The 18,976-nt window shown below is 37.8% G+C and overlaps 1 protein-coding gene across 3 annotated transcripts in view; it reads left to right on the top strand.

The window, feature by feature from the left end:
• The window catches only part of NFX1 (nuclear transcription factor, X-box binding 1), a 67,646-nt gene extending 61,901 nt beyond the window's left edge, over nt 1–5,745 (top strand). For 2 of the 3 annotated variants that reach the window (XM_027675935.1, XM_027675934.1), the window contains 2 exons: nt 3,330–3,431; nt 4,629–5,745. In XM_027675935.1, the coding sequence (XP_027531736.1) occupies nt 3,330–3,431; nt 4,629–4,704 (178 nt within the window). In that variant the 3' untranslated portion in view covers nt 4,705–5,745. The remainder of the gene's footprint in view (nt 1–3,329; nt 3,432–4,628) is intronic. The other variant, XR_003533045.1, reaches the window with a different exon arrangement.
• Nucleotides 5,746–18,976: the final 13,231 nt, after the last annotated feature.

Genomic DNA, 18,976 nt, shown 5'->3' with positions numbered 1-18,976 from the left:
AACATAAAAACAACAGAACAATAGTCCTGTACCCAGAAGTTCCCTTCAAACAAAAGAAAAAGTCTGAATACTTCTCTGTCTTCTAGCGCAGTTCTAATCACGGTTGGCAGGGGGCGCTGTTGGGTCGCTGGAGGTGCAGAGCCTGCAGTTCTCTTTGTTGACCTGCAGGGGGTGCTGTTGGGCTCTGGCGGTCACTGCGTGTGGAGGGGGGTGGTCTCGGGTTGTGGGAGAAGCCGAAAAAAAAAATGGGGGACCCTTCCCCCAGTGGAAGAAAGGGGGAAAGGAAAGTAGTCCACCCCCAACGGAACTCACTGTTGTTCCCAGATGACAGTGTCTCAAGGCTCCTCCCTCCCTCAGTGAGCACAGAGCTCTCCGATGAAAACACACCAAAACTCGGGCCGGAGGCAAAGGCAGCCTACGAGGAAGCTGAGGCCAGCCAAAGAAAACCGACCTCAAGGCTCCCCTCTCCCAAACTGCCCGCACACAGACTCTATCTCTGTTCTCTAGAGTGAACTCCGCCGTCTGCCTCTCTCCCCTCCAAGCAGAGCCAGCCACCCCCTCCCAAAACTCCTCCCCTCTCCCCCCAGCCTCTAATGGCCCATCAGTTAGGAATGCGGCCTGGCCAGCTAGTTCCCTTGTAACGCTAATCTCCCTCCTTTCCATTCTCAACTGATAGGACTGTAATATACTTGTCGTTAGAATGTACATGTACACATAATATAACCTTGAAAAAATTATAGTCACGGGCAAGTAACTTTTTTCCCAAATAATGAACACTTTCACTGTTCAGGAGATAGGGACACTTTTTAAATTGGTGACCTATGTTTGTAAGATTTTTTAGTTCATTTGAATAGACTGACAATACTCAGTTTAAAAGAATACTGAAATGGGTTCAGGGGTCACCACCTCATATTTTAGTGGACTTCTAACTTACCTTGAAAATGTTGTGGCGTTTTTCATCTGTGTTGCCTCCATATCACAGAAATGGGCCGTTGTATTTTCAGACTGATAGAAATGAGACAGGAAAAAAAAGACAAATATGATGGAAATAAGACAAAGACTTCATTTTTGTAAACTCTGAAGTAGAACTAGTGTTCATCTATGTACTGATGTGAGATTTCAGCTGCTTAGAGCTCTGAGGGAGGTGGGGAAAAAGTATGAATTACCAAGTATGTGCAAAGCATGGAATTCAACACGTGCCCATTTCTGGAATTATAGCAATATACAACCCATTGCTTTGCAGCATTTTTGCTATTCAGTATGTAACTTTGAAAGGAACAAGATGAACTTGTTCATCCTGTAGGAATTCACTGAGTAAGAATGTAACGTAATTAGTAAGAATGTAATGTAATTACTAATGTAATTAGTAAGAATGTAATGTAATTAGTAAACACGAAGAATCTCATGGTCTGGAGGAGTTTATTTAAAAATGCATTAATGAAGTAAATAAGGAGGAAACATTATTTAGTGCTTGACACAGAATCATAGAATCATTGAGGTTGGGAAAAGACCCTTAAGATCATTGAGTCCAATTTTACTACCGCTAGACCATGTCCCTAAACACCATGTCTGCACATCTTCTAAATACTTCCAGGGATGGTGACTCAACCACTTCCCTGGGCAGCCTGTTCCAACTCTTTTGGGGAAGAAATTTTTCCTAATACCCAATATAAACCATTCAGATAGAAATAGGAAAGCAGTTCAGTTTAGTGTACTGAGAAGTAGTTTGGTTTGAAAATGTCAGTAGCATGGGTTTAGAGGAAAACGCAAAAAGCATAAGAAATGGACCATTACAAGGTTTAGGAATTTTGATTTATTCAGCTTATCTGCCCCCAGAAAAGATGAAGAAGAAACTGTGAGTGGGAAAGATGCTGATAGTGGAAGCTCTTTCAGTCTTGCAGTAAATCATAACAGTGAAATAAAGCAAGTTCAGTCTTGAAAGTCACTCGTGAATTAAGAGGAAATTTTAAGACATCTCCACAACCTAATAGAGATATAGTGTGTTTGGTAATTATTTGTTTTTTATTAGATGCCTTTTTGGAACAATCTTTCTAGGACTTCTTTTTTTTCCTGGGTGTTGGGGGTTGTTTGTTTTCAGATTTTTTTATATCCTTTCTCTTTCTGCAGTCAGTTCAAGTCTTTGGCACAGACTGCCTACTGAAGTTGACTGTGATTCACAGCCAGTATATGTCTAAAGCATATAACTGCTAAAGTACACTGTCCTCCTATACGGGAGAAAATAATGCCCTGCAACTATAGCCATATGGTGACCCTTGCATTGCAGACGGGACAAGCACAAGCAGGATGCTTCATTGTTTGGTGGCAATCACAATCATAATAGATTGTAACTAGTGTGGAGGGTAGAAAGAGCTGATTTTTTTTTCCCCCTCTCTAATGCATAATGGTTTTTTTCTTATCTGGTTCACCTGGACTAGCTGACAAGGAAGAGGCAGTGTTGCTGCACTGTTCCTGTGAGAGTGCTGCTTAGCAGGGCTTTGCAGTGATCAATGGGTTTAACATGGCTTACTGCCAGAGTCTGAAAAGGTGCTTCCCAAACATGAGATAACATATTGTGAAGATTCAGTGAACTGTGTTCTCATGATGCTGAGTTAAGTTATTAAGTTGTTCCTTCTGATTTTTTATCTTTTTCCCTGAAAGAACAGATACATGTTGCCCTAGAGTTCAAGTATTGCATTTTTGATATTTTAACAGCTGATCATTTTGTGCACTTCATAGTAGAAAGGAGCTGTACACTTCATATGCAGAAAAGGAATCTGAGTACCAATGCTCAGATCTAGTAAGCTGCTTCTGCATCTTGTGAGAGGAGGAGGAGGGGCACTCTTTGGTGACCAGTGACAGGACCCAAGGGTTGTGTCAGGGGAGGTTAAGGTTAGATATTAGAAAAAGGTTCTTCACCCAGAGGGTGGTTGGGCACTGGAACAGGCTCCTCAGGGAAGGGGTCACAGCACCAAGCCTGACAGTGTTCAAGAAGTGTTTGGGCAATAATCTCAGGCACATGGTGTGACTCTTGGGGATGGTCCTGTGCAGGGCTAAGAGTTGGATCCTTGTAGGTCCCTTCCAACTCAGCATATTCTGTGATTCTGTGAAGAGACATGTAGAGTACTGGATATCTTCTTCTTGGTAATGAAAATGTACTTTGTGCACTGCTGGTCTCCATGGTTGGAAAATTAAATATTTGAATAGATTATGAAAGTATACAGGTATGAACTCTGACAACAAAACTGCTACTTACAAATATTACTCTTTCCCAGCTTCTTAATGAATGTAATTTCCTATTGAATTAAATAACCTTTCTTTTATTTCTTTAGAGGGAAATCCATTTGTCCAAGCAACACCTTAACTTCTGTGCTAGATAAAGAAATGCAGAGCAGGCCTCCACCTCCTATTCCTCATTACAAACAAACAGATAAGTAAGGAATTCGTTTCAGAACAGTGTTTTTCAATTTTGTGCTGACTTACCTGAGGAACGTCTTCCTGAGCTTCAACTGTATACACTCTATTTCTTATTTTTTCCCAACCCACACACAGCTCTGGAGCTTTCAGCATGCACTACGATGTTCTCTCCAGAGAAGTAAGCCTGAAATGAAGTGAGAAGAAAATGTAGGAGTGGCTATGTAATACAGGGATAGTGATATAACAAATATTATGGATTTTTAAAATTATTTTATAATAAATATTAGATAGTTGGGAAGAGAGTGTCATTTGGGAGAGTTGGGAATTTTTTTTTTTACCTTTAACCATTCTCTGTACAAGAGTAATATCTTACTGGCATGGTTTATTTGGACACATAGTAAATGTATTTTTCTTGTGTAGATATGACTACACAGTTAATTGAAGGTGAACTACCATTTTTTATGAGATAGTGAAAATTACTGGGATATATAAGGCTTCCTGTTGAATAGTCTTAATAGAACAGTCTTTGCTTCGTATGACCTGCCAGCTTCAGATACCTGTAGTTATTTTCATTTCCACTTCTGTGGAATTGCTGTCTTGAGTGGCCCTAATTCATGTAAGGGAGTTATGTCGCAAAATTAAATAAAGGGCTTTAGCCATTTATTTTAATTACTGTAAGTGAAATTTCTTTAGAGTGCTTAATTCTAAAAGATATTTTGGAAGATCTCATACTCTCGTATTGAAAAAAATTTTTACAGTGTTTGGATTTGGTATTACCATGTATTTTCTCTTACTCTTGTTTTTAAAAGCAAGCACATTTGATCATCAGCTCACTTTAACAGTATTTCTTTTGCTGTTTCTTTTAAAAAGACATTTTGAACATTTAGTCTTCAGTACACTATAATTTTTGTAATAAATATTACAAAATTATTGTAAATCATATTTTCTGGTAAAACTCTGAAACAAATTTTATCGATTCAGACATGTTGATGTACATTAATTTAATAAAGTACATGTTTTTTCCAAAAATCAGTCAACAAAGGCTTTCTGAAGCGTTAAGGTACTTCTGTTAAAACGTAATTTAGAAGTACATGCCATTTACCAAAGCAGTGTACATGTGCACACTGAGACATTATGTGAGTTTGTGATTTCAGTTTACTTTGTATCTTGTTCTTCATGCATGTGAGTAACATCTAATATTCTTATAATTTCAGGAGTAGTGGAAACATTGGCTTATCCAAACCATTAAAAGAAGAGCCAGTAATTGACTACTTTGATGTCCAGGACTGAAGTGATTGATGTAGAATCATTCAGATGTATCAGAATCATGTTGATTATGAATGATACAGATGTTTAGAGGTGAAGATAATAAGTTATTGTGTGAGGTGCTTTTTGATTATCTGTCAAATGATCAGTTGTTCAGTATATTCATGATTTAACATCTAAAGTTAGATAGATTGTGACAGTTTAAAAAGTTATGCATTTCAACAGTTTATGTGAGTGCATAATACTTAATAGTAGTATAGCTTTTTAAACCTGGGTTTGGTGCAATTTTTTATCTAACGAGCTGTCAGAATGATGTATATTTTCATTGATGCCTTTAAAGCAAGAGAACTGGTGGTAATTAAATGTATTTTTGGGATATTAAGAACAACAATAAATCACAAAGATTTATTTTGTCAGATCTCACACAAATTAAAATAGACTAGAAACAATCTGTGATAAAAACACTGGTCAGGAAATTCTCAAAGTATTTTCATGTTTTATTAATCCACATTTGTGTTAATGTGGTAAATTTGGGAATTTGAGTTACTCTTTTACATGGAAGGAAATATAAAATTTAAGTATGAATATATACATTAATGCATATTAAGAGCACAGACTTCCTTTGGTATCTGAAGAACCAGCATTTGGGGAAAGTGGGGATTAAGACTTACTTTACTTTATCTCAGATTTGACACGTTAAAACAGAAAGAAACAAACAAGCAAAAACAAAGGAAAAAACCCAAGCCAAACAACAACAAAACCAACCCCACAACACAAGATTACTACTATAACTTGGTTTAGTAGTACTTAATAAGTTGGTCTTTGTTCAAGACCTTGAACAAAATAAAAAAATCAGACTTTATATATATTTTGGTGTTTTATGCATGGTTTTATTGGGGCTTACATTTTTTTCTGTACTGTGCAAGCTTAAGATGAATGTGTGAAGTTTGGTTTAAGTATGTTATGGATTTGGAATAATATTTGTAAAATTTATAAGACCATCTAAACTGTTTGATAATAGAAGATCTTTGCTTTATGGGAAATGCCATTAACAAAATGGGATGACAGTTTAAACACTGAAAGAGACCAGAGTGGTCTCATAGATGGTGAATTGTTTCCAGATCTTGATTTAAGATAGGTGCGTAGCTCTCTGGGAGAGGAGATTGTAGGTCTGATCGGAAGAGATGGTACAGCTCTGAATTTGAGTTATATCTGTTCTCTTGAGGAGAAGGTTTTTTATATTAATAACTTCAGGAACTCTGACACTGATGCACTCTTTTTCTTGATCCTTGTGGTTGCTATAATTAGCACTAGAGGTGAGTCCCCTGCACAGCATCAGAGGCTGCTGCTAAAAGGGCCTTAGCATGAAGAAGAAACAGATCTAGCAGAAGACTTGGTCATCTGTTGATTTAATTTTCAGCCAGCATGTTGTAGTGTGAGATTTGTTGCCAAGAAAATGGAAGGCAGTTCTGCCTGCTTAGATTCACTTAGTTATCATATGACCCTGAGCCTTAACTATGAAGCATTCTGTGGCTACATTTCAGTTGAACAGTTCATGAAACATTAAAGAATTAGCAGCAAACTCACAGACTGTATCTGTCCCCCAAATGTTTTGAAAATGAAAATGCATGCTATTATCATTTATTTTTGTAGGGGTTTATTATTTCACATTTTTAAAAATGCAGTCTTAAATGTTTTGAAGTGCTTCAGGTAGAACAGGTACCCTTAAGAGTGTTCAGACTTCTAATTTGTATATAGTAATTTAAATTGGTTTTATGGTTTTTTGTCTAATACTCTGTGATCAGAAATGAAAAATGAATCAATATAGCTTATATTGCCATTAATTTCATAAGCAAATTACGGTTTGATTCTACAAGGTGTAATGCTGCTAAGTTCAGCTGAAGAAGTAAGTTACTCTACATCTTTCCAGGAATGTATTTCTTCAATCCCTTCATTGTGAGGAGTGTGTATGTGTATGAAAAGCTTGCAGACAAGTGCCAGCTCAATATGACCAAACAAAGGCTATTTCTGGTTTTGAAACTCAGAGCTATAGCACTGAGTTAATACAGCACTGATTTCAATCTAGTAAGACCTTTAGGGAGAATTTACATAGTTATACTGCAAAGGTAGGGTTCTGGACAGGAGCTGGTACACATTTCCAGTGAACTGAGTTAGATGCATGTACACTGGAGCACACATAGACCTAACACTACAGAAAACCAAGGTGATTTAGTTTATAATAAAGAGAATAAAGCTGAAGCCTACTAACTTTTCATAGTTTCACATGAATATAGCCAAAACATCACATTTATGCCTCTGATTTGAAATTTAAAACTTAAAAGATTTTCATAGCATTATTTTTAGCTCTGCTTTTTGGAATTTTCATCAGATTATGGCTTCAACATAAAAATGTGAGCCTTGGTGAGATGCACTTCAGCAGACAAATATCTGCCACTGCTTGTAATAAGAAAACAGAGGTAATCTTCAGCTTCGCAAGCTGAGATTGATAATTATTACTGAATCTTTTAATACTGAGGAGTCATCCTTCCCATCACTAACCTCTTAACTATGTGAATGTTAAAACATTTTTATAGATCCATATGTCACACACCTCTAAATCATGGCTGTTGGAGCATACCTGTAGTTATGAAGCAAGTCACATGTGCCAAATCTTTTTTTTAATGCATTTTAATAACTTGGTTAAAAACATGATACTATACATTTACCCATGAAAGTAATACCAAAAAGAAAGTATTGATATTTTTCTCCCCAGAACAGTTACATTAGCCTTAAGGAATTCAGCAAAGGTTAACAGTGGTGCTGTTCTCTGTTTTTGTTTGCTTTTGCTGCAATGTATCGGTGACTTTCATATGGAATAGTAATAAAGGCTGTAGTTTTGATATATGTGATAACTCATCTTTATATTGCACGTGTGCCTCGTGGAAATATTTTCCAAATAGCTATTTTGTAAATCTGAGCTGGCTTTTACACCTTTATCTAATAGAAAAATGGGTGGATAAAAGACATGCATCAATGAAGTCGGTGGCAAAAATCCTATTGACATTACTGGAACTATGACTTCAGCTTTGATATGCTAGTAATTTTCCAGAGCCCTAAGAATAATATTGGTCCCTGTAAATTTATTTGAAAAAAGTACTTTGCAATAAACATCTTTTGAAATAAGTTCTGTGATGTCAATTGGAATTCATGCAACTTCATGAAGTGCTTTTAAAATTGTGTATAAAATAGGCAGATACTATGGCATTTGGGCTCTGCTATTGCCTATCTGTATTGTTTAACGTGTTTAAAGTGCTCTGAATATTCAGTGCATGGGTTTAACCTAAAATTGTATAAGATGCATAAGTAGACTTCAATACCACTGTTTCTGTGGCAGTTTTGTACAGTATCTGCCTCATACCTAAATGAGCAAAGTAAAATTGTTTTACAATACTTAAGTTATTTGTTGATAGATTTATATTTTACTGGATTTTTTCAAGTTACTGATTTAAAATTACTTTCTTTATAAACCTAAAATAAATCTAAATTGAAAGTTCAGTGCTTTGGAGTTGTTTGCAAACTTTGTTTTGGTATTCCAGAGTTGGAACACTGAGACATCACAGAGAAACAGTAAAGATTTAAATGGAAATCTGGGGAGTCCTTTTCCTCAAATTTTGAAAGAAAAGTGTGATTTCCTGGATTTGAAGTGGTTTTTAAATGAGTACGCTATGGAGAATGAAGCAAGTAAAGAGGGCTCCCCGGGAAATGGAGACTGTGCTATCTTCTTGGAATTCAGAAGTACAGAAGAGATGATTCTGAATAGAAATGTACATTTTGGTTATCTGAAAAACCCTTTATTATGTCAGCCTAAATGCTACTTGGCAATAAAATGTATGATTTTAACTGATGGTCTCTTCATTGTTGTTTGTCCACCATTCAGTTGTAATTGTGACTGTAAAGGAGGTGGGGGGGGAAGTGGGTACTGATGTAACTTTGAAGTCCCTTAGGCCATTAGATGTAACAAACACAGAATGATAAATGGGGGTGGAAGGATGATATAAAAACTTTATCATCGGAGTTCAGTAAGTGGCAAGAAGACTCAAAAAGCAAGCAGTCTGAAAATTAGAAGTTTGAAATAATTTGAACATGCCTCCTCTGGAAAGTTTTATACTAGGTCACACATTTCCAACAGCAAAAGCCTGACCTGATATTTCAGGTGAAGTGCAAGATGGCTTCAAAAATTCAGTAAGTGATCTGAGATTGAAGAATTCTTGAAAGACAGCTGGAAACCTTTTGTCTTGCTACCTCAGCTGCCAGTAAGTTCGGACTTTCTTTTCTGGATATTTTTGGAGGATGAAGATGGCATGCTGCAGGTGTTTAAAAACTGGAAAACAGATCTTAACTGGAAATCTTTACCTGAAAAAAACACTTGCATTTCAGTTCAGGACTGTCATTGACTAGAAGGTGACCAAATATCTCATCCTTACCAGTGTGTGCAAATGGCAGCAGAAGAGACAAATCAATTTTGTTTTCTGTTCACTTGTCCATGTTGGAAATATGATTAGATAGAACAATATTATTCAAATAATGTTGGGTTTAGAGTATTTTAGTCTTTGCTGAATTCCCAGTAGAAGTCTTGCTATTTAACAAATGCTGTTCTCATGCTTTACTAAGATGCTGAATTCCAAAGATGGTTGATGTGCAAATTTTTGTCTATATATTTGTTACTTAACCAAGAAGAAGAAGATCAGAGCCATTAGAAAGTGTATATTTAGAGAGGCTGTATTTTGGATGCTTTTGAGCTTTAGACCAGGTTTCTTAGTCTTTGTTATCTCAGGATTTTTGAAGGAAGTAGTGCAGCATCTTGAGCAGAAGCAGAGACCATGTTGATGCTGTCCTTTGGTGTTATCCCATGAGGTATTGTTTCTAGCACTGTAGGGTTCTTGTTGTTTTGGGTTTTTTTTTAACCAGGTTGTCCAGTTTTACACCTCTATGGAAAATACAGGTCTCTTTCACAATATAAAATGGTTTTTACCACTGAAAGAATCTTTTTCAGAGCATAGATGAAGGTATAGCACCTTTCTGGTATTTCAGGCAATCCTCTTTAATTTTTTTGGGCTCCATTATGACCTATTGTTGCCTTCTCTGGAGTTTTTTTCAGTTAAAGGAAGGAGGGGCAAAATGTGTCTGTTGTATAGAGATGTGTTTTGCTTGCCCCTCACAACTTTACTTTCTGTGAAATGCCCAGGAACTGCCCCCTAGTAAACGATTCAGCTTTCTGATGTATCTAACATGTGCTTACTCCAGTGTCCAATCATCTTGCTACATCCATATTTATTCCCTTAAAGTGTAGAAAATGCATTCCAGTCAGAGGACTAGAGGGCTTCATTTGTAAGGAGATGTAAGAAACTAAACTTAAAATCATTATCACTGTGAAGAAAAGTTTATCTTAATAAAACACTTTTTATATAGGAGGTAGGAACCAAAAGGCTGTCCCTTTCAAAATGTGTATGCAAGGTAAGCTAACATGTTTTACAAACATATTTATTATTATTTATATCTGAGTTCTAGGAAATAAAAAGTGTGGTGAAAACTGTTGGATGTGTGGGATAGTTGCCTATCCCACAGTACAGTCAGGAAAGTAAATTCTGTCCATTCAAGGCACCTAGACAGCTTATCTTTTTTTTAATAAGCAGTAAGGAATTTTCATAATTTACTGCTTACCCAGTAAGTTAGATACCTCTTATTAACAAATACTGTTTCAGGAAGTGTTAATTAAAATCTTCAATCAGTGCAGTAAATCCTGGGGTAAGTACTGATTTAAGTTGGTGTTTAAATTCAGTATGTTGGCATCAAATAAGTGCCAAAGTTTCTAATTAAGTATGTGTCTGTGTGATTGCTTAGGAAGGACAGTTCAGCAGCTTAAATCAAAGCCTTATGCAATTCTAATTATATTCTATTGAAGTAGGCAGTGATTAAACAGGTATTGGATTGATGCAACTGAAATATCAATGAAGTGATGAATTTTTATATAAGGTGTTTATATAAGGTATTTTTGGTAACTTCATTAGACATTTAAGGAGCACTACATCTTGCCTATCAGGTGATATCTAAGTACTTACTAAGTAAGTAATGAAGTAACTGAGAAAGCCTCATACAAAATCAATTACATTTTCTGGTTCTCCTGTTTTTTTCCATTCCCCAACATGAGAAATTATTTTAATCTTCAGCCCAACTGTGCACAAAGCTGTGCACTTGGAATAGAATAACCTGATGCAATTTTACAGGCTGGACCTCATTGGCTAGATATAGCAGCTGTGTAAAAAGACCTGGGTGCCAGCCATCCTGGTGAACAGCTAACTGTGAGCTAGAAGTGCACCCTTGTGGCAAAGGCAGCCAGCCACACACTGTGCTGGATTAGTAAGCACAAAGACAGCAGGTCAAGGGAAGTCATTACTCCCCTCTTCAGCACTTGTGAGATGACTTGAGTCGTACCGGGTCCAGCTGTGGGCTCCCCAGTACAAGAAAGACCTTGACTGAACCAAGTCAAACAGAAAACCACAAAGTCGGTCAGGAAGCAGGAGTACATGATGTGACATACGTGGAGAGGTTGAAGTCACTGGATTTGTTCAGCCTCAAAAGAGAGAATATTAAGAGATTTTACTGCTGTCCACAACTACCAAATGGGAGGGTATAAGAAGACGGAGCCAGAGTGCACTAGAAGGATGAGAGGAAATAGACAGAAGTTGAAATATGAGAAGTTATGACTTGATACACACAAAATAACTTTTACAATGAAGGTGTTAAAATACAGGATGAGTTCATTCAGAAATGTTACAGAATTTTCTACTATGAAGACACTAAGAACTCAACTATATGAGGTCCTGATCAACCTTCTCTAATTGGATGTGCTTGTAGCAGGAAATCGGACTACATCACCTCCCTAAAGTCCCTTCCCAACAATATCATCCTACAATTCATGGCCAACTTAAACAAGCTCTGCTTTTGGCTCAGTTTTGTCCTTGAGCTTTAGCAGTTCCTTTTCTACATACAGTGTTAGCTGACAAAGGTGTTTGTAGAGATGAATTAATTCTCTGTATGTCTTTGCTTTGCTGGGCTGTCTTGATATCCTTGAGTTTCCTTTTTTTTTGAACAGGCTATTGATTCTGGTTATCATTTTAGTCCGTTTTATTATCTTTCTGAATGTTGCATACAGTTTCCAGAAATCACTAGCAATTCTATTAATATGCTAATATCTGTGCTCCGTTTTGTCTTTCTTTTTCAAAAAGATCATGATTGGTTAATTGATAAAAGAGGTAATTCTGCAGTCACATTGAAGTGTTCAATGCTAATGACTTTTTGATGGTTGTTTTGTTCTAAATTGGATAGTTCTTAATCTTTGGTGTTGTTGTTTATTCTGATACAGCTTTTGCACTCTTCTAATGTGTACCTTTCAGTGGTTTTCACACATTCATGGGTAAAATATCTTCTGGTAGAACAAAATGGATTGAATGAAAGGAAATAAAATTTTCCATGTTTTCCTGGGGCCTTATAAGCTGTATATGCAATGTAACTCACTTATGATGAGGCTGTAATCCTTCAGTTACTACAGTGTTTGCAGATTCAAAGACAGAGTTAAATTCAAATATTAATTTTGGGAATAACAATGATAAAAGCAACAGATTTTTAACATTTATTTATTCTAAGTGAATGAAAAGATTATTTCAGTGCTTCAAAACAGATTTCTTTTGCATCAAAGAATATAGATGGGAAGTTTGGCCATTCCAGGTACAGAGTGGGAGTGTGGGCCTATATGAATCCATGACAGGAGGAGTTTTAGGAAAACAGATTGGGCAAAAGAGAGAAAAAGGCATGGACTCAGGTCATGACTGGTGTTTTTAATTCCAGAGTTCCTTGAAGATTGTATTACACCTGGCAGCCTTTTGTCATAAGAGTGCCAAAAAGATGGAGTACATTGGAAGGGTATGGGTATGATTAATTTCTTTATGCTTGACAATACAAAGGTAGTAAGGAAGGCAGCATATGTCTCTACTACTGTAGCTGAATGACACTGGAAACTGGTCTGGTGCCATATACATGGTGCTGTCCATCTTGGCTTCCTCAGCATAGGTCCAATGGCATAAGACAACCAGGAAACAGCAGTTTTGGCTGAGATGGGGAAGTAAGAAAGCAGGAGGGCTAGCATATGTGCCCAGGAACAAAGGCATTGTCACTCCAGCAGCCCAGGAGTCATGAGGTATTCAGAGAAGGAATGAAGAAAATGTTGCTCCAGCATTTTCTGCTAAAAGGGCAGAAAATCAGGCTGTGCTCTGTTTTTGGGAGGAAGCAGTCTCACAGTGATGAGAAAAGAGCAGGACAAAATGAGGAAAGGGACACATACAGTCAGTAGTATTCCTGAGCATATTGCAACCTGGACAGCAACCAGCAATACATTTCAAAACCAAAAGCTGGCCGAGTCATTTGGAAAGTGTAGGCAGATATTCTGGTGGCACACTGAGGGACAAAATTGCTCGAAATAACAATGGGAGATTTAGGCTCATGAGCTAATGACTGCAGATTTTGATGAATGAAAAAATGGATTATGCTTCAGTTCATGATTGCACCAAAGGTGAAGAAGTTTTGCATGGTAGGCAATGATGGGAGGGGAGAGAAAGGGATGATCTATTCCTCCTCTTTACATGTTTATTACGCTTTGAAGAGCCACCACTGGTGAAACCTCCCTTCCTTGCCAAATGGGGGGTGGACCCTCAACCAGAGTCTGGCCTGCTTTAAAGGGTGAGCTAAGTCACAGAGGAGTAGATGGGAATGCCAATACACTGATGATTCAGGGGAAGTTCATTTTGCAGTGGGCTCTTGAGTTCTCTTGACAGAGAACCACAAAGTGCTTCTTGTGTCAAGTACCAGAAGACTTCCTGGTTTTAAGGTGGACAGCGTGGCAGATAATAGCATGGAGTTACAACCTATCAAGGGATAGCGAAAAAAAATAATTGTCACATAGACACATAGAGGGAAGGTTTTGTTCATCCTTAAGACCAGTAAGTATTAAGAGGACCAGTGAATTCTGGTTGATCACCACTTGTCCTCTCACTGTAGATATAAATTCCATTCTATTCTTGCAGAGCAGCCAGAGATGACAGAATGGATCCTCTGTTATGCTCTGTGAGATACTGTTCCTTTGACTAAACATCGTAGTTCATACATTTCTATGGTTGTAGATCATGGCTTACAAAAGATATTACTTAATATTTTGACTACTACTGATAAACCCCATGTGATTTTAATCTACTGATATTCAAGTTCTAAGGCCAGGCACAGTGTTTGCTCAACAGTCTTCAATACAGATGAGCCCAATGCTAGAATTAACAAATTCAAAAAGCTGCTTGAAGTCACATCCTAATGACTTTCTGTTTGTTGTGCAGTGTAGTGGAATTGTGGCTGGACTTCTGATATTTACAGGGCAGCAGAAGTCCCCCACCATCCCCACATCACCATCGGCCAGTCAGAACTCAATTCAGTCCAACAGTTTAATTACCTAGGCAGCCTCATCTCCTCAGATGGTAAGATTGATGGGGAGATAGACAATAGGTTAGCGAAGGCATACAGTGCTTTTGGAAAACTCCATAAACGAGTATGGCGTAATAAACACTTGAAGAAAAGCACCAAGATCAGTGTTTACAGAGCCATAGTGCTGTCTACTCTTTTATATGGTTCCGAATCATGGGTCATCTACCGCCACCACCTGCGTCTCCTAGAACGCTTCCATCAACGCTGCCTCCGTACAATCCTTAACATCCATTGGTCAGACTATGTGACCAATACATCTGTTCTCGAACAGGCAGCAATTACGAGTATTGAGGCCATGATACTGAGAACGCAACTGCGATGGGCAGGGCACGTCTCTAGGATGAAGGACCACCGCCTCCCTAAGATCCTGCTCTATGGTGAACTTGCCACTGGCTGCCGCAAGAGAGGAGCTCCAAAGAAAAGATACAAGGACTCCCTGAAGCAACAACTCAGCCTCGGGCATATTGATCACCATAACTGGTCCACTCTGGCCTCTAATCGGGAGGCCTGGAGACAGACCATTTATAACGCTGCTGAGGCTTTTGAGAAAGCACGCAGGATCACTCTTGAGGAGAAAAGACAACGCAGAAAGAATCGAACCTTGCAGAATATACCATCTAAGGAGTCTTTCTGCTGTGTCTTTTGCAACCGGACTTGCCTTTCTCGTATTGGCCTTTTTAGCCACCAACGCGCTTGCATGAAAAACGGGTAGAGCCCTTCCCAAATCTTCGTTCGCGAAGCCTAGCCATGATGATGATGATGATGTAGTGGAATTGTGGCTGGACTTCTGATATTTACAGGGCAGCAGAAAAGAAGACAAGTTGTATTATTTGAATACACGGGGAGCCCAAGGACAAATTCCTCACTCTTATCACAGAATATTCTGAGTTGAAAGGGACCCACAAGGATCACCAAGTCCAACTCTTAAGTGAATGGCCCATACAAGGGATTGAACTCATGATCTGGGTGTTATTAGCATCAGGTTTTAACCAACTGAGCTAATCTCAGGGTCATTACTGAGAATAGACAGTTGCCCTCAATTAGCAATCATATGAAATCCTTTAGTTTTGCTGCAATGGGTAGTAACACTAGATGCAGTACATGTTACAACAGTGGTCTGGGCCATCTCAGAGTTGAAAAGCCAGACTGTCACAGAAGGAAAGCTGTATGTTTTACAGAAGTCCTTACAAGACGTGAGCGAGCAGTCTGAGCCTGAAGACTTCTCATAAAAGGCCACATGAGCTGGGACTGTGAACTGAGTTTCAAGTTTAATTTTTTGTACTGACTTTTGATTTGGCTTCCTTTTTCTGCTAGCAAATTATTTTCTTGTTAATGCTTAAGTCCTTTGCTAGCATTGTCCAAGTTGCACACTGGCCTTAATTGAATCCCGTTTCTAGAAGCAAGCTGGTGGGCAGCATATATGACTTTATCATAATTTTGTTCATTAAATTACAGCTGATTTCAATTATATTAGCTTTGGTTGATTTATTTCTAGTTCCATATTCCTTACAATTCTAGTGGCATTTTAAACAAAATGTATTAATTTTATTCTCTCGTTTCTTCACCCTTTCTCTATAGTTCTAGTCCTTCTATTAACATTCATTAATTCATTCTGTTGAAACATTTAATAAGGTACCCTTGTACGGACTTAAAAAGCACAACTGCCTGTCTCAATCACTGTCAAGAAGGAACTTGCCACCACAGCAAGAACTTGAAATAAGCACAGAAGGGAGGAATTTGTGAGAGGAAGACACTAATTCCAGGCCTGGCAAGGTGAGATCTGGTTAGCACAACCTGGTTAATGCATCCGGACAAAAATTCCCACTTTAGAAAGGAAGCTACTACTCATACACATATCACCCCACGTTATGGGAAGAACATCTACGACCACTGCATGGATACCCAGAACTTGCACTGTATAAAGGTGGCAGAAGAACAATTCTGGGACCCCCCCCACCAAGAAGCACAGGGTGAAGAAGGACCGACAGGACACTGCTGGATCCACTGGTGGTGACTATCTTCTGCTTGATCTCTCAGTCTCTCTCTCCACTCTCCTTTTCTATTTCTTTCTATTGCTCTACCTCACACTTACTGTTAAATAAAATCGGTGTTATTGACTCCAGCATATGGTCTTGTTTGCACCTTAATTCAGGCAGAGGCATCTCTCATTAACTGGATCATTAACAACCCTCATTGTGTCATGATAATATACCTTGGCAGCTCAGATGTAAAAATATGACAGCATCATCCATCTTTTCTATCAGTGACAGTTCTGAGAAGCTCTTCTGGTAATCCACATTTGCTAAGACTTTCAGACTAAAACCAATAAGCTACAGAGAATTATACTTTTTTCCTTTCAAGCCCATTATTTTTAAGGTAACACCATGAAGTAAACACAAAAATAATTTCATTTATTAGTTTCATTGTAGCACACTTTTAGGAATAGTGGACAAGACAGAGAGCACTCTAACCTCTGTGTAGGAGACAATTACCAGACAAGCAACTTTTGTTCAAGTTGCTTTCTACGTAACTGCATAAAAAAAATAAAAATAGAAAAGATAAAATCCATGAGCATTCTAGTTCCCATTTGAGAACTAATAACCTAGAACTCTCCTGGCTATATGCATTTAGGGACCAGACTCTCCATACCCATGACTTTGACTTCAGAAAACAACTATCATATGAGCTGTGTAGTCAGGTAAAACAATGCCCTTCTGTTTATGCAGTAAAAATTCAAAACTTAAAAAAGGTGAAAACTTGAAAATTCAAAATTAAACATAATTTCCTTGACTGAGGTAATTTTCTTGGCTGCAAATCAGGTGATATTTAATGAAGACTTACAAGGCCTTGCTCAGCCCCCAACCCTTCTATACAGTTTTCTAAGCTTCCATTTAAAAGACCGTTCAAGGTGTAATGTCCTAAATGATGGTGCAACTCAAACCAGGACTTGTCTTTGCATTACAGCATAGGCTTTATTCCTGTACGGTAAACTAGCTGATGTTGAGAGCTTATCTCTAAAGAAAGGCTGTGAGAACAGGTTGTTGTAGACATGTAAACAGTTTTTCTAAAATCAATTAGCATCTCTTAGTTAGCTTCCAGCACACAGTCTCTAGATAAGTGTGATCAAAGTCCATGTAAGCAGGCACAACCTAACCTGTTTTCCTGGAATCCACCATAGCTATGTTTGTCACTGGATTACAGTTAAATTAAAAAGAAAAACATCTAAAACCTGGCTCTTGTTTCTGTGCTCTGGGTCACCAAAAGACGCCATTTCAGCAACAGTTTCCTCCCTGCTTCAAACTTCAAAAAATTCCCCATGGTTCTTAGTTGGAAAGGTGCTATTTAAGCACCTTCCTTGGGATATTCTGATAGGTACTGTCCAACTGTACTCCACTGTATATGATAGTATACAACAGTATGGGGACACTGAGGCATGATAAAAAAAAGGTCCACAGAGACTACATATTCTCAACTACTGTGGAAATTATTTTTTCTAACAAACAGATAAGAGTTTTTCACTTATTTAGTTGAAGACAATTCTACAAAGGGAATAGTTATGCTAATTAATATTTCAGCATGACAAAGTGTATTATAATTTTAGTCAATATTCAAATTTGAAGCTGTAACTTATTTAGCCATTACAATAGGTTACAGAAAGTCCTCATTTAGATTAACAGTTTTCTATTGGTTTGCAAGCTCATTAAGTTGGCTAGCTTCCTTGATACATAAAAGATATTTGCTCTCTTTATTGAGAAATAATTGGGCAGTTTGCTACTGCAGTTCATAGAACTTCTGATTCCGTCTTTGTTTTACAACACTCCAATAATGAGAAGAAAGATCTTAGCAGAGAAGCATAGGGAAATTAAAAGGAAGATAAACTATAACTAACATCTGAGAGCTTTAATTTCAACATTTTGGAAGCAATTTATGTATTTTTAATGTAAAATTGATAGGTTTACTGTGTCGCTTCTAACTATACCTATGAAGTCTCTATATAGGTGAAATATTCTCAGTTGATAGTGATGGACAAGTTACAAGGTAATGTTCAACTAAGATGAATCCTTGATACTGGCATAATTTATGGAGGGATTATGATTATGATTATGAAGCTGATTAAGAAAAATACTCCAATCTTCTAAAGACTCAATTATAAACAATAATGAACTACATTAAGGCCATGTTCCTTGGCATTTAATACAACACGTGGGAGGGATTCAGGTGTCTGTGTCCAAGATGGCAATAGAGATGACATACTTCCCTTATAACACTACTGCTGACACTAAAGCTAACACTACCTTGCTTGATCAATCATTATCTAATTTTCAATTTGAAAAATTCCTTAGTGTTGGAATGAGAGCACCTTCAGACATGAAGAATTAGCCTGTTCATGTAGATTCACTGCCCTTCAGACAAAGCAGAGAAGCACCAGTTTTACCTATGTCCTCTGAGGGGCCTCATTCAGCAGACATATTAAAAAATATGGCATATAACAGTCAAAAGTTACTTAATTAAAAAGAGAAGGTGAAGCGCCTAGTTTTTTCATAATAACCTGTTACTTGGAGTACTACAGGTGGATTCCAAACATTTATTGCCTGAGGGGATTCAACTGTGCCATTGCCCATGTCTCAAAATAATATTCTTAATGAGTATGCAAAAAGCTACTCCCCACCCTTTCTACTGAAAATGTAGTGCTGTCCAGCAGAGAACTCACTCT

The sequence above is a fragment of the Neopelma chrysocephalum genome, unplaced genomic scaffold (genome assembly GCF_003984885.1).
Source record: "Neopelma chrysocephalum unplaced genomic scaffold, ASM398488v2 Primary Assembly neopelma1_26, whole genome shotgun sequence".
NCBI classification, from domain to species: domain Eukaryota; kingdom Metazoa; phylum Chordata; class Aves; order Passeriformes; family Pipridae; genus Neopelma; species Neopelma chrysocephalum.
This window is presented reverse-complemented; position numbering and strand designations above follow the sequence as displayed.